The sequence below is a fragment of the Sorex fumeus genome, unplaced genomic scaffold (genome assembly GCF_029834395.1).
Source record: "Sorex fumeus unplaced genomic scaffold, SorFum_2.1 ptg000034l, whole genome shotgun sequence".
Classification (NCBI taxonomy): domain Eukaryota; kingdom Metazoa; phylum Chordata; class Mammalia; order Eulipotyphla; family Soricidae; genus Sorex; species Sorex fumeus.
The window spans coordinates 11,068,924-11,084,078 of record NW_026606091.1 but is presented as its reverse complement, the minus strand read 5'-3'; the positions used below and the strand labels follow the sequence as shown (position 1 = coordinate 11,084,078).

The following is a 15,155-nucleotide window of genomic DNA, read 5'->3' as shown; positions in this document are numbered from 1 at the left end:
GGCAATGTACACTGGTGAAGGGATGGGTGTTGGAACATTGTATGAATGAAACCTGATCATGAAGAGTTTTGTAACTTTATCTCATGGTGATTCAATTAAAAAAAAAGAAACAGTCTTAAAATAAATAATAAAAGATCAGAAAAATCTCCTAGACTCAGTGAAACCTTAGGTGGTTATGGAAGGAAAATGGGTGGTAGGAGGAATACGTAGAGCTGTTTTGTGTGTGGGTGATGGGAGTGTAATGGGTGATGGGTGTTGGTGGGTATTATGCATTCTACATAAATAATAGAGACATATCCCTAAAATTCTATAACACTGTAAATGCATGGCAAATAATTTTCAAAAATCAGGGGGCTACAGGGGTGAGTGGGTGGGGGTAATCAATAGAATTGAGCATATCTTTGGAATTAATTCCTTAAGTAAAACAAGGTTTTCTTAAGAGTTTTCATTGCTGGTCTGAGATGTGGCTCCATGACAATGTGTGAGGCCTAGGTCTGACCCTTGGCACCACACACACACTAAAAATGATCTGTTATTGGTGGTCCAATGCAGACTTGAATTAAGATTTGAAAACAAGTTTCAATCTAATGACATCTTGAGTTTGTATTGATTAACAGTCAGTCATTAAAAATAAAATCAAAACCCCATATTAGGGCTGCGTGAATTCTCAATATTTTATATACTCCAGGTTTCAAGGAGAATAAAAGAAGAATCAGAGAGGCTAGAATGGGGCCGGAGTGAGAAAAACAGAGAGGACATTTGCCTTGCAACAGAGAGGACATTTGCCTTGCACACTCCAGCATCCCATATGGTCCTCCAAGCACGGCCAAGAATAATTCCTAAGTGCAGAGCCAGGAGTAAGCACTTAGCATCGCTGGGTGTGACCGAAAAGGCTTAAAAAAAAAAAGGCTAGAATTTTAACTACACCTCCAATTATAATGAAGGAAAATTAACTTTAATTGCCTGTATAGTTGGTAATTTGACATAAATACCAAAATAAAGGGATCCTAGAAAGGCAAGATAACTATTTTTTAAATTAATTTATTTTTTATTGGTGAAACACCATGAGGTACAGAGACTTACAAGTTGTTGTGCTTGGGTTTCAGTTATACAATGATCGAGTACCCATCCCACCACCAGTGCCCATTCTCCACCCCCACCAATCCCAGTATTCCTCCTACCCCTCCCATCCCCCATCCCACCCTGCCTCTGTGGGAGGGCACTCCCTTTTGTTCTATCTCTCCTTTTGGGTGCTGTGGTCTGCAGAAGAGACATTGGGTAGCAATCATGTTCTGTCTATAGACTACTTTCAGCATGCATCTCCCATCCTGGACAGATCTTCCCAGCACCCTTTATTTGGAGCTCCCTTCTCTATCTGAGCAAGGCAAGATAATTTTTGGAGAGATATATCTACTTAGCATTTTCCTCTGATGAAATATCCTAGGGTTCTATGAAATGTTTCTTCTTTTAAAAGTGCTCATCTTTCTCTTTAGGAATTTAAATAACACATTGGACTTATAGCTGGCTCTTCCAGCTGGGTCTGTGTTTACTGACACTTTTGACAGTGCTCAGGGGATCATATGTGTGGTGCTGAGGATTGAATCCAGGCAGGACACATGCAAGGCAAATACTCTTTCTGCTGTACTTTCTCTCTGGTCCATAACTATATTTTTATCCTTTATGAAATTATCTCTTAGCCTCTTTAAATTCCCAACATGTAACATATATTTTATTATATATATATAATATGTATCACAGTCACAGTCATGGTCCTCCTGTTGTTCAGCGATTTGCTTGAGTGGGCACCAGTAACGTCTCCATTGTGAGACTTTGTTGTTACTATTTTTAGCATATCGAATACGCCATGGGGAGCTTGCCCTGTGGGCAGGATACTATTGGTAGCTTGTCGGGCTCTCCGAGAGGGACAGAGGAATTGAACCCTGGTCAGCCACATGCAACACAAATGCCCTACCCACTGTGCTATATTTCCTTCTCCACTACTATAAACTTGGTTAAATATTCAATCAAACTACTCATCCTACCCTGCCACCATGTGGGTCTGAGATTCATAGGACTTTGAATCTCTCTCTCTCTCTCTCTCTCTCTCTCTCTCTCTCTCTCTCAGGTATGGAGGAGAAGGTGTTGGTCACATCAGGTGGTGCTCAGGGGCTATTTCATTCCTGGCTCTGTGCTCAGGGGTCATTCCTAATGCTACTCAGGAGAAAATATGCAGTGTCAGAGATCAAACCAGGGCTGGCTGCATGCAAGGCAAGTGCCTTACCTGCTGTACCACCTGCCCCAGTACTCTGAATCTTAAATGAGTAATTCAAGGAGAGTAAATGACCAGTGTGGATCCAACTTAATTGAGGTGTTCTGCTGAGATGGCTCAATTTCACTTGTACTTAAATATCTCAAGTTACCTTCATTCCTGTTCTTCCCGAAACCCAGCTTTCAAACTTTACCTTCAATTCTACGGGCTTTCAGACACCACATTTGGAGGGGAAGGGGTTACTGGGTAACACCCAGAGGTGCTCAGGGTTTACTCCTGGCTCTGCATTCAGGAATCACTCCTGGTGGGGCTCATCGATCATGTGTAGTGCCAGGGATCAAACTCCCACTTCTTTAGATTGTTTTTTTTTTTTTTTAATTTAAACGAGTAAGCATCTTTGCTTGCAACAACAACAAAAGCCCACTGTGGAAAAAGTACAGATGGCTCAGATGAGAGTCTATGGAGACAGAGGGAGGCTAAATTTAAAAAACAAACAAAAAACCTGAGTCAGTCCAGATTTTGCAGCAAGAAGGGATGAAATATATGCTGATGTTGACCACAGTGGTTACTAATGCTGAATGCTTACTACCAATAAGCCATAGTGCTTTACACACTGTAAGTAATTTAATCCTTACTATAATCGTATTTGGTAAATATCCTTATCCCATTTTACAGATGGAAAGAATAAAGCAAAGGGTTATTAAAAAAAAAAACACCAGGGGGCCAGAGCGATAGTACAATGGGTAGAGTTTTTGCCCTGCACTTGGCTGACCCGGGTTCGATCTCCGGCATCTGATATGGTCCCCCAAGCACCACCAGGAGTAACTCCTGAGTGCAGAGCCAGGAGTAACCCCTGAGCATCGCTGGATGTGACCCAAAAAGCCAAAAAAAATTTAAAAAACCCCCAAATGTCAAAGAGCAAGTTAAATGTAAGCATAAAGATATGAGACTGGAGAGAGCACTCAATGAACTGGAGAACATGCATCGCACACAAGCTGCAGGCCTGGGTTCTATCCCTTGAACCACATCGGTCATGGTCACGGTCCTCCCGTTGTTCATCGATTTGCTCAAGCGGGCCCAGTAACATTGTGAGATATGTTACTGTGTTTGGCATATAGAATACATCACTGGGAGCTTGCCAGGCTTTGCCGTGCGGGCGAGATACTCTCGGTAGCTTGCCAGGCTCTCCGAGAGGGGCGGAGGAATCGAACTCGTGTCGGCCATGTTGGCTGCGTGCAAGGCAAACACCTTACCCACTGTGCTAACGCTCCAGCCCATATACTGGGCCTTAAATACTGCCAGGAGTTATCCCCAAGCACAGAGTTGGGAATAGCTCCTGAACACTGCCAGGTGTGGCCCAAGGAACAAAAACAAACAAAAGAGATGTAACTGTAACTCTTCAAGACCTTTTCTTTCCCCCCCCACCTTTGCAGTAGTGCTTCCAGATAATAACTATCAGATAATGGGACTGAAGAGAAAAATAAATTCATGCCTTTTATTTTGACTGATATGAATTATCTGAAAAAATACATTGGAAATGAACACTGGCCAGTTTGCCACATGTTTAATTAAGAAATAAATGCTTTGTAAAAATGAATAGGCACTTTGTCATTGACATCTACAATTAAAATGCAGAGTACAATTTTTTTCCGTCAGTAAACACTGCTTATTTATCACTTTTTTGACAGCACTGTTCACTTTTAGTAAGCCTAGTTAACCTCTTCAGATTGGTTACCATTGATGTAATCACAAAAAGACAACCCCAGTTGCATAAAATTGGTACCTGCAAATAGAAATGACCACTTAACTGTGATGGGAAAGCAACACAGAGAAGCCGCAGAGGAAAGTCAGGAAGACACTGAGGCGCACAGCACAAAGGCCCACAGATTCGCACAGCCTGGTGCGGCAGTCACACGCTCAGCCCCTAACTGCAGGACCACACCACCTAAAAGCCAGGCTGAAAGAGACAGTCTCGCTTTCCAGACAGCCCACAACCAAAAGCCCAGTTGATTCACATCACCCTCAACTCACCTCAAGGACCCCCTCAGAGTCTGAGAGGCTGGCTTCGTGTCTGGAGACCACCACAGCAAGGCTGCTTAGGGCTAACAATGCATTGCCTTTGACCACTGGACTCTCCCTGTTTAAAAAGAAAAAAAAATTCCAAGACAGGATTTGGGGGCATTAGCCAGGAGAAGAGAAGGCGCTATTATAAAGAGGGCAGATGAGGTCAGAAAGCACTTTCATTCCTTCACAGAGCCTCATAAGCGCAGGTCTGTTTATTTCCCGGTGCCAAAAGCTTCTTTCCTCCTTTTGGTTCGAGGGCTGATTTTTAACTCTTGCAAATAGCCTGGTCATGGTGCTTTCTGGGTAACTTGAAAATGCAAAGCTCACATATCTGAGTTCTTTCTACCTTGAATTATGGTCTCATTTTATATGACATTACATTTTCTATCTTCTGTGTCATCTTTGGCCAATTCAAATTTTCCCATATATTCTAAAAACACAACCAAGGATGGATCTAAGAACAACCCCAGATGAAGAGAATGGTCTCCGGCATTTCTAAGGCACTGAGGTGCAGCTTCTAGGACTCTTTTAGCTGGCATACTTGGCTAGCAATCTGCCACACTGGGAGTCTCCTCAGCCAGTCATTTTCCAACCCTTCTTTTCCCTTACAGTACCACACCCACAGTTGGTTTGTAATATAATTGGGGGGGGGGGGAAGTGAGAGAGAGAGAACAGACACAGAGACAGACAAGAGACAGGTAGAGAGACAGACAGACTCAGAGACAATGAGAGAGAGAGCGAGAGAGAGAGATGCTTGTTTTCAGATTTTTGGATGGCATTTGCCCATTTATATCAACCACACAGTAGTTTTCTAATAATAGAAACAGAATTTTGACTTCTGAGTTTTGCATCAATTAAAATCTTTTCATAATAATAAAATCACCAGTTGCTAATGCACATTTTTTAAAACCAGTTCATAATTCTAAGGTGATCCGACAGAATAAAATCCCAGTTGGAACACTGATGAACTGTTCTTGGATTGCCAGCTCTGACACAACAGAACTCAGCCAACAGAGCAGCCAAATCATCGAATATTGCAGTTCTTGGTTAGTCCTGTGAATAATGAGTTTCTATAAAAAGAGAATGTTTTCCAAACCTGGACTTAAAGGCTGGAGAGATAGTACAGAGGGTAATATTCTTGCCTTGCATGTGGCTGGCCTAGGTTCAATCCCTGGAACCACATATGGTCCCCACAAACTCCTCTAGTAGTGGTCCCTGAGTGCAGAGCCAGTAATGTGCCTTAAGCACAGCCAGGTGTGACCCCTAAATCAAATCAAACAAAACCAAACCTGGTCTTGAGAACTAAGCCGGCACTAAGTGTGTGCATCCAAGAACCATTTCCTGCTTACCCTGCCACTGCAGGAATAGAACAGCTAAATGGGATGAGGAGTACCTCTCATCTTGCTCTCCAGTCCAAGGGCTAGTCACCACCAAGAATGCGAGTCAGCAGGCATCAAAAAGTTAGGGCACAGTAAGGAGTCGTGTATTTTCGCTATCCTTCGGCAAGAGTTAGACGTAGAGCTTATCATTATCAGATTCCTTCATCATTTTTTTACTTTTGTTTTTTTCTCTCTCTACCTTAGGGTATAGAAGCTCAGTAGGGCCTGACACTTGACACTTGGTCATTCTGTTCACATGCCTTAATTTATTCCTCTATGAAGCCTGCCCTAAGTTAATGAGACAATAAGTATTCATACTGGGACTGGATGGGGGTTAGAAAATAATATGAAAGATGAGATCAAGATAGATGACTTCAACTTGGTTTTGCTAGAGTTTTACAGTGAGAATTATTGAACACTTATACAACTACTCATAACACAATATTAAAAACCAAAAATAAACAACAAAAAAACCCCAAACCAAACCCAAAACAAGACAAGACTTTTGGCTCTAGCCAAAACACAATTTAACAAAGACAAAATTAAGGGACTGGAGAGATAGCTCAATGGGCTGAGCACAAGTTTCACATGTAGAAAGCCTAGGTTTAGGGCTGAAGCGATAGCACAGTGGGTAGGGCGTTTGCCCTGCACATGGCCAACCCAAGTTTGATTCCCAGCATCCCATATAGTCCCCTGAGCACCTCCAGGAGTAATTCCTGAGTGCAGAGCCAGGAGTGAGCCCTGTGCATTGCTGGGTGTGACCCAAAAGAAAGCAAAAAAAAAAAAAAAAGGCCTGGGTTTGATCCCCAGCACCACATGGTCCCCTATGCACAGGGAGTGATACCTGAGCACTACCTGATATGTTCTGCAAAAACCAAACAAACAAACAAAAAATTAAATATTTTATTTCAAGTAGCTCTTTTAAGAACATTGTGCTGGTACAAAAGTGACTATGAATCCATAAAGTTAGATTAAAAACACAGTTTTAAATTCTCACTGATGCAAAGATCTCAAATTTTGGCCCCTTCTTTTCATCACCTTGAGGAAAAACTTAGATTGTCACCACATGTCAGGTGGCAAAATATTTTAAAACAAGGACATAAGAAGGATGACATGTGAAGTATCTCCTTAATCCTGAAACTCTGAAAAGGTTTTAAAACATTACCCACAATAAATCATGTTGTTTTCTTAAAAACATTCCACTGGTCATGGCATTTCTGAACATGTATTATTCTTGAAAAATAGAGGAAAATGTACTTAGAGTCACTAGTAATTAGATCTTTGGTTGCAGACCCAATCCAAATGTAGACATTAATCTCTGAAAAGAAAAAAAACTGGTCCACTGTTCACATAACATGTGCCTAGGCTGAGCAATAAATTTCACAAAGATATCATGGCCCCTCTTGATCATCCTTTGTTTCCCTATATTCCTAGAGCATTAGCTTGTAGAGAGAAGACACTCAGTACAGATAGTCTTGAGAGAGAGAGAGAGAGAGAGAGAGAGAAGTTAAAGGTAAAGCTGGTCAGGTGAAAATGTATAATCATTGAGCAAAAAAAAAAACTTATCATAGTGATCAAACAACTATCCCCTACTAGCCAAGCAGTAGTGGCTAATTTGCATAATAACATGTCAGCATCAGTTGCAGTATTTATCCAGGCAACTCCAGTGACATTTTAATTAAATTGTCCTTTGAAACAAACTGGTGCCATTAACCTAATTAAAAAAGCACAAGGAAGGATGAGCTATAATGATGCTTTCTTAGGGACAAAGTATTACATTACATATTAGTAAAGTGACCCAATCCTTCAGGGATTTTTATCTTCAGTTCTAAATCTATTTCATTAGCAATAATAAAAATAAACTGAAATCAATCATCAGGTTCTGTCTGCATCCCTATTCTCCTTTAGCCCTACCCTTGATGCTTTCACATTGAGCAAGATTATGACTGCTTTCTTACTTCTTAAACAGAACTTACAGTTCCGAACAAGACAAACCTTACACAGGACACAGGATGGAGCCCGTGGCATCTAAGGTCCAAGATGCAGAAGCTTAAACTAGCAGGAGGTTGTGGTGAGGTCCTCACAGGGCTGGAGGAAGCCAGGGAGAACAAGCAAACAGAAATCTGCAGAGTAATATTTTTTTCTCCTCTCTCATTATTCTCTAGACCTTAAATATCTCCCATTCATCTGCTGTCATTCCTAGAATTGTCAGGATTGCTTTTATGGGATAAGGTCTATAAAATACTTTAAGATTATTGATGGAAAAGTAACTGCAAGAACATGAATTATTTTCCATCATACTGTTGAGAACATGAACACACTCTCTTTATGTGTTAGTCACGAAAGGATGCTTTGCAAATCTTATGATTAAAGTCTTGCCGATACAAAAATTTAGAATGGAAAATGCAAAAGCTACTAGAGAGGAAAAAAATATAGCTTGTCTTCATAGAAAGCATTCAAGCTTCTTGCTGCAAATGTTGGAACATTGTTTTTTAACTGAATATAAGCAGGTCGTGTAATAGAGCCAACTAGGAAAGGTAAAGGTCACAGGTTGTCCTCCACAAGCCAGCACCTCTTCCTCTACAATATGCAGCTGAGTGCTCTCCCACTGGGTCTGCAATTCACCAAACTAGATAAGCAGACACAAATGAATCCCTATAGAAGCCTCTCTGTACTTTAGTATTCGTTTTGTCAACAGATATGTCAACAGACATTTTCCAGTGCCTCCCACGGAACTAAATGCAGGGGAGGATTACCACTTTCCTTTACTTTATTCAGAAGACACGGGGCTGAGTAGTGAGCATGTGCCGAGATCAGACTTCACACTGAAATGCCTTTTAAGAAATTGCTGGCGGAGGCTTTCCAGTCTCCCTCCCGCCCGCCCTCCTTTCTTCCTTCCCTCCCTCCCTTACTTTCTCTGTACCGCCCTTCCTCAAAACTTACTTAATTATAGAATGTTCTGGAACATAATATGGGTAAGTTATAGCACTGTCCTCCCGTTGTTCATCGATTTGCTCGAGAGGGCCCAGTAACGTCTCCATCGCGAGACTTGTTACTCTGTTTGGCATATCGAATACATCACGGGGAGCTTGCCAGGCTTTGCCTTGTGGGCGAGATACTCTCGGTAGCTTCCCGGGCTCTCTGAGAGGAGCGGAGGAATCCAACCCAGGTCGGCTGGGTCGTGGCCACGTGCAAGGCAAACCCCCTATCCGCTGTGCCGGAATTAAATATTTCTCGATACAGTGGACTTTGGATACACATGAAATTCTTTGGGTCACAGCATATCTGTGTTATCTGGTGGATAAGAAGAAAAGTCAGACAGGAATGGCAGCAGCTCAAAGTGCTGATAGAAGGGAGGAGTGTGTGTAACTGATGAGTCCGCATGTTAGCAAAGGAACCTAAAGAAATTGTCTAAACAAATTCATTAGTGTATAGTTTTCTTGATAAGAGCTAAGATACATGATAAAATTTCAAGGGCGTAATAATACTCAAAGCTATTTTTGTTAATCTGTAAGAATATGGCTAAATGAGTAAGAGTATGACTGAAAATACCATTTGACTGGACTTTCACTTTTTGTACTTAAAGAGTCCAATTTTTAGATCTTATATTCAATAACACAAGGGGAACGAAAGCAAAATACGATTTCAAGATATTTGTTAGCTTGAAGATGATATTTAATAATCTTTTAGAGAGCTCAAATAATTCATATTCGAGTCCGGAGCAATAGTACCGTGAGCATTTGCCTTGCACGTGAATGACCCGGGTTCAATCCCCGGCATCCCATAAGGCCCCCCAAGCACCGCCAGGGGTAATTCCTGAGCATCACTGGGTATGACCCAAAATGCAAAAACAAACAAACAAATTATTCATATTAGCAAGGTGCACCCTCCCACATACACAGTCCCATATATGCATACATACCACCACCACAAGGAAACAAAATTCTAACTCTTTAAATAAATGCGTTTGGCCCTAAACCAAAGCACAGAGCATTTTTCAGGGCACAAGCAGAGGCACAACCTTAAGAACTTTTGCAGTAAAAAGTTCTATGTCTGTGCTGGGTCCACAAAGAAACACATATTATAGGGGGAAGCACAGCTGATTAAAATTTTTTGTAAAGCCCCTTACAAACCTTAAAATTGTGGAAAATTTTCCTTTAAATGAAGAAATTGTATACGTGAGAAAAAAATTTAGAGAAAATTTTTGGTTACAGAACAAATGGATCTTACTTTGCAGCTGCCTTGGTGATCTCATCAGTCAACATGTCCCGGACCCTGCAATAAAAATGGAAAATAAGTTTGAGAGTATAAGGTAGAGCAAGAAACCAATCACTGTGCTTAGCCATCAGCTAACAAGAACCTCCTGACAATTGCTCTAGAATTTTTTGGGGGAGGAGGGGGGAGGGGGTTCAAATCTGGTGGTGCTCAGGAGTTATTCCTGGCTCTGAGCTCAGAGAATAGTCCTGGCAGGGTTCAGGGGACCACATGTAGTTCTGGGAATCAAACTGAGGTTGGCCGCATACAAGGCAAGGGCCCTACCCACTGCACAGTAGTTAAATTATGATTCTGGCCCATGATTCCAGATCTGAAAACGGTACATGGGGAATTTTAGTGTGAAGTAAAAGAATTGTAATTATGGCTTTTGCTTCTAAGAAAGCGGCAGTATTCATTGTTTGGCTTAGCAGAGTTGGAGAAGGAGGTAGGTGCAACTGAAGGATGTTTGGACAATGTTACGAGGATGCCATCTCTTAAACTGTGGAAAGCATACAGTGTTTGATTTATAAAATCTTCTGTTATGAACTCACTATTTGGTTCCCTCCAAAAATCGCTCTGCTGATTTAATGTGTTGTATTTGGTGTTGGCATCTTCCAGAGTTCACGGGATGTAATCATGGAATCATCGGATTGGGATTAGTACCCTTATAAAAAATAACAGAGAACTTGTTTTTCTTTTCTCTGTCCTCTGCCATGTAAATAGATGTCATCTGCAACCAGGAAGCAGGCACTCATCAGCACCAAATCTCCTTGTCACTTTGGTTCTTGATTTCCTGGCCTTCTGGATTCCAGAGTCATGAGAAGTTTTTAATTCTTTAAGTTAGGGACTTTCAATATTTTATATCTATGAACCTATATCAGTTCGTAGATCTGTTGTTGAAAACCACTGGTTTAAACCTCCTGGTCTATAGTATTTTTGTTATTAACCTAACTAAGATAATTTTGCTTTTCTATGAAAGAGCTCACCAAAACAGCAATGAACTGTTTCCAAATTGTAAGAAATGAAGGAGTGACTATGTATGTAAATATTATGATAAAATTCATACTGAAGCTGAAAGAAAACAATACTCTTGTGAATTTAAAGAAAAGTATTCAAATGTTTAAAGAATACATTTAAAAATATTAGACTTGAGATACAAAATAATCAAAATGCCAATTTTACATTTCAATAGCACAGCGGTAGGGCGTTTGCCTTGCATGCAGCCAACATGGCCGACCCGAGTTCGATTCCTCCGCCCCTCTCGGGGAGCCCGGCAAGCTGCCGAGAGTATCTCGCCTGCACGGCAGAGCCTGGCAAGCTCCCCGTGACGTATTCGATATGCCAGACACAGTAACAACAAAGTCTCCAATGGAGACGTTACTGGGCCCGCTCGAGCAAATCGATGAACAACGGGAGGGCCTTTACCTTATCAGACATTTTTATCGTGAGTTACAGAAAGTTAAATTTTTATAAATACTGTAAAAACTGCAAATACAGGGCACGGACATGGCTCCATTGGCACAAGGACTTAATGCAGAGCCCAGCAGCTTGTGGCAGAAAAGTGAATGGACTATACGTTAATCCAGGGTACCATGCCTCCCTGGGAAGGAAAGGGTATTGTCCCTTCCGCCTCCCCCCTCACCCCCAGGCAGCAAGGTGGCCGCCGCCTCAGAGCTTATTGGAAAGCCAGGTATGAGCCAGCGGGTGACGGGGCAACTGCAACCTCATGGGAAGGGCGGCGTTACTGGCTCATCCTTCACACCCTACCGAGGTTACAACTTGCCCCCCATAAGCGGCTCTCCGGCACAGCCATGGCTCCATAGCCACAGAAACCAATCTCGTAATTATCTGGCTCTTGGCAGAAATCCCTCCAGACTTAATAAGTAAAATATCAGAAATCCAAAATCGCGTGGCTGCAATTGTAATTGCGGCCATGTGACATCATATGGTTCCCATAACCAGATATAGAAAACAAATTATTTCACAATGCCTTTTCATCAGTTCTAACTGTTGGGTAGAAACCCTAAACAATAATGGTGCATCTTTTGTTGAAATAATGAATGTAATCAAAATAGATAGAGTTAAGTAGAAATCATCTGCCTCACAGGCATTAGGAGGGGTAGGGGGGTATATTGGGGTTCTTGGTGGTGAAAAATAAGTACTGGTGAAGGGAAAGGTGTTTGATCATTATATGACTGAGACTTAAGCCTGAAAGCTTTGTAGCTTTTCCCACAGTGATTCAATAAATAAATATAAAAAAACTGCAAAAACAGGCTTAATTTGCAATCATAAATATTACATCTGAAATATAATAAAATCTTAGCCATTCAGCATTCTCTGAGAATGAGCCAACCTTTTTGTAGTTACAAATTGTATTTATATTCCATTTGTCAATCAAGTTATCTTAAAATATGTTGTCTGATAGTAGTCTGCCTAAAGAGAGTAACAGTAATTCAATCATTTATTAGTATTGAATATTTACAAATGATGACCTGCCTATACTTCCATGTGCATTCAACCCTTATTTACACTTGTGGATAGTTTCTTTCTCAAACCACTTCCCTTCTCTCTGCAGCTCCACTAACTTTTCCATCTCTACTAGTATTCCAGGTGTTGTATCTACCATTTAAAGAAGAAAAAGTTCATAGGCTATTGCCTCATTTCAGTACTTCTCATACATCAGAACTCATTTAAATCAGTAGTCTAGACTTGGTATGTCCAGTTATCTCCACCAATTCTATCTATATCATTCTATAATATGCCATTTAAATAGCTCCTGTCAGGGTCACCAATGACATTCAAGAGGTGAACATTATTGTTAATTTTTGCTTTCCAACTCTAGTATCTTCCCCAAAATTTTTGACACAAACCTATGCTCCTTTATGGCAACATTTTCTTTCCTTGGCTTTTAAAATTTCATCCCATTTTGTTTGCTCGAGCAGTAAAGGCCCTCCCGTTGATCGTCGATTTGCTCGAGCGGGCCCAGTAACGTCTCCATTGGAGACTTTTGTTGTTACTGTGTCTGGCATATCCAATACTCTCGGTAGCTTGCCGGGCTCTCCGAGAGGGGCGGAGGAATCGAACTCGGGTCGGCCATGTTGGCCGCTTGTAAGGCGAATGCCCTACCGCTGTGCTATCGCTCCAGCCAGGAGAGAAGGTTAGCACTCCCCTTGACAAGGATGGAAGAGGCTTCGGCCTGCAACACGCATACAGTTAAGGCACTGCCACCTACTTCGTGGCATCTAACCCATTTTGTTAATCTTCCTATATCAAATCACTAATTTTCTTTCTCCTTCTTCACTTCTAAATGTCGAAATGTCCCAAAGGTCAGTCAACTGGCTTTTACTCTTTATTCACTTATGTGATCATATCTAACATTATGATTTTAAATATAGCCAATATGCAGTCATATTTCAGATGTAAATATTTATGATTTCAAATTAGGCTGAAGAGATGCTTTGTATGCCAGACTCCCAGGTTCTAGACCTGTCCTCTGTGTACAGAGCTAGGAGTAGTTCTTGACCTCACTCGCAAACCAAAACAACTCAAATCCCACAAAAATATGTTGATGGTTACCAGATGTTTATTTCTAGCACATATCTGATACCCAAATTCTAGACATATCTAGTTAACATCTATTTGATTTTTCCACTGGTGGCCTTTTTTAGTCTCTTATTTATCCTTTTATTTAGGCCTTCAATCTTAGCAAGTTCTAAGAATGATTTCATCCTACATAGAACTGTTTGCCCCATCATACTAAGGAAACTTTATTTATTTATTTATTTATTTATTTTGCTTTTTGGGTCACACCCAGCGATGCTCAGAGGGTACTCCTGGTTCTGCACTCAGGAGTTACTCCTAGTGGTGCTGAGGGGACCATATGGGATGCTGGGGATCGAACCAGGGTCAACCATGTGCAAGGTAAATGCCTTGCCCAATGTACTATCGCTCCAGTTCTGGGCCCAGAACTTCATATTTTTAACTAGAGTAAAAGTCTTGACTTCTTTTGAATGTGGGCCAGTCTCTGAGGTGTGAGATGGTATCTCATTGTGGTTTTGATCTGCATCTCCCTGATGATTAATGATGTAGAGCATTTTCTCATGTGCTTTTTTGCCATTCGGATTTCTTCTTTGAGAAAGTTTCTGTTCATTTCATTGCCCCATTTTTTGATGGGGTTGGATGTTTTCTTCTTGTGGAGTTCAACCAGTACTTTGTATATCCTTGATATCAACACCTTGTCAGATGTGTATTCGGTGAATATCCTTTCCCATTCTGTAGACTGTCTTTGTATTTTGGTCACTGTTTCTTTGGAGGTGCAGAAGCTTCTTAGTTTAAGATAGTCCCATTTATCTATCTCTGTTTTTACTTGCTCGGCCAGTGGCGTGGCATCTTTGAAAGTACCATTAGCCTCAATGTCATGGAGGGTTTTGCCAACTTTGTCTTCAATGTACCTTATGGTGTCTGGTCTGATGTTGAGGTCTTTAATCCATTTTGATCTTACTTTTGCACATGGTGTTAGGCAGAGTTCTGAGCCCATTTTTTTGCATGTAGCTGTCCAGTGATGCCAGCACAATTTGTTAAAGAGGCTTTCCTTACTCCACTTCACATTTCTTGCACCTTTATCAAAGATTAGATGATCATATGATTGAGGGGAGATGTCAGTGTATTCAACCCTGTTCCATTGGTCTGCAGTTCTGCCTTTGTCCCAGTACCATGCTGTTTTAATTATTACTGCTTTGTAGTAGAGTTTGAAGTTAGGGAGGTTGATTCCTCCCATTTTCTTTTTCCCAAGAATTGCTTTAGCTATTCGTGGGGGCTTATTGTTCCATATAAATTTCAGGAGTGTTTGCTCCATTTCTTTGAAGAATGTCATGGGTATCCTTATAGGAATTGCATTGAATTTATACAATGCTTTCGGTAGTACTGCCATTTTGACAATGTTAAGTCTCCCGACCCATGAGCAGGGGATATTTTTCCATTTCCTCATGTCTTCTTTTATTTCCTGAAGTAGCGTTTTGTAGTTTTCTTTGTACAGGTCCTTTACTTCCTTAGTTAAGCTGATTCCTAGGTACTTGATTTTCTGGGGCACAATTGTGAATGTGAACGGGATTTTTTTTTCATGTAGCTTTCCTCTCTCTCACTGTTTGTGTATAGGAAAGCCATGGACTTTTGGGTATTGATTTTATAGC

At 41.1% G+C, this 15,155-nt stretch overlaps 1 protein-coding gene and 1 pseudogene across 1 annotated transcript in view; one reads left to right on the top strand and one right to left on the bottom strand.

Annotated features, from left to right (window-relative positions):
- Positions 1-15,155, bottom strand: part of FOCAD (focadhesin) — a 339,599-nt gene that overhangs the window by 60,345 nt on the left and 264,099 nt on the right. The window contains exons 24-25 of the mRNA XM_056117152.1: positions 9,943-9,987; positions 4,301-4,406 (exon numbers count right to left, since the gene is read on the bottom strand). Coding sequence (XP_055973127.1) covers positions 4,301-4,406; positions 9,943-9,987 — 151 coding nt within the window. The remainder of the gene's footprint in view (positions 1-4,300; positions 4,407-9,942; positions 9,988-15,155) is intronic.
- On the top strand, positions 13,114-13,224 carry LOC130026739 (uncharacterized; annotated as a pseudogene).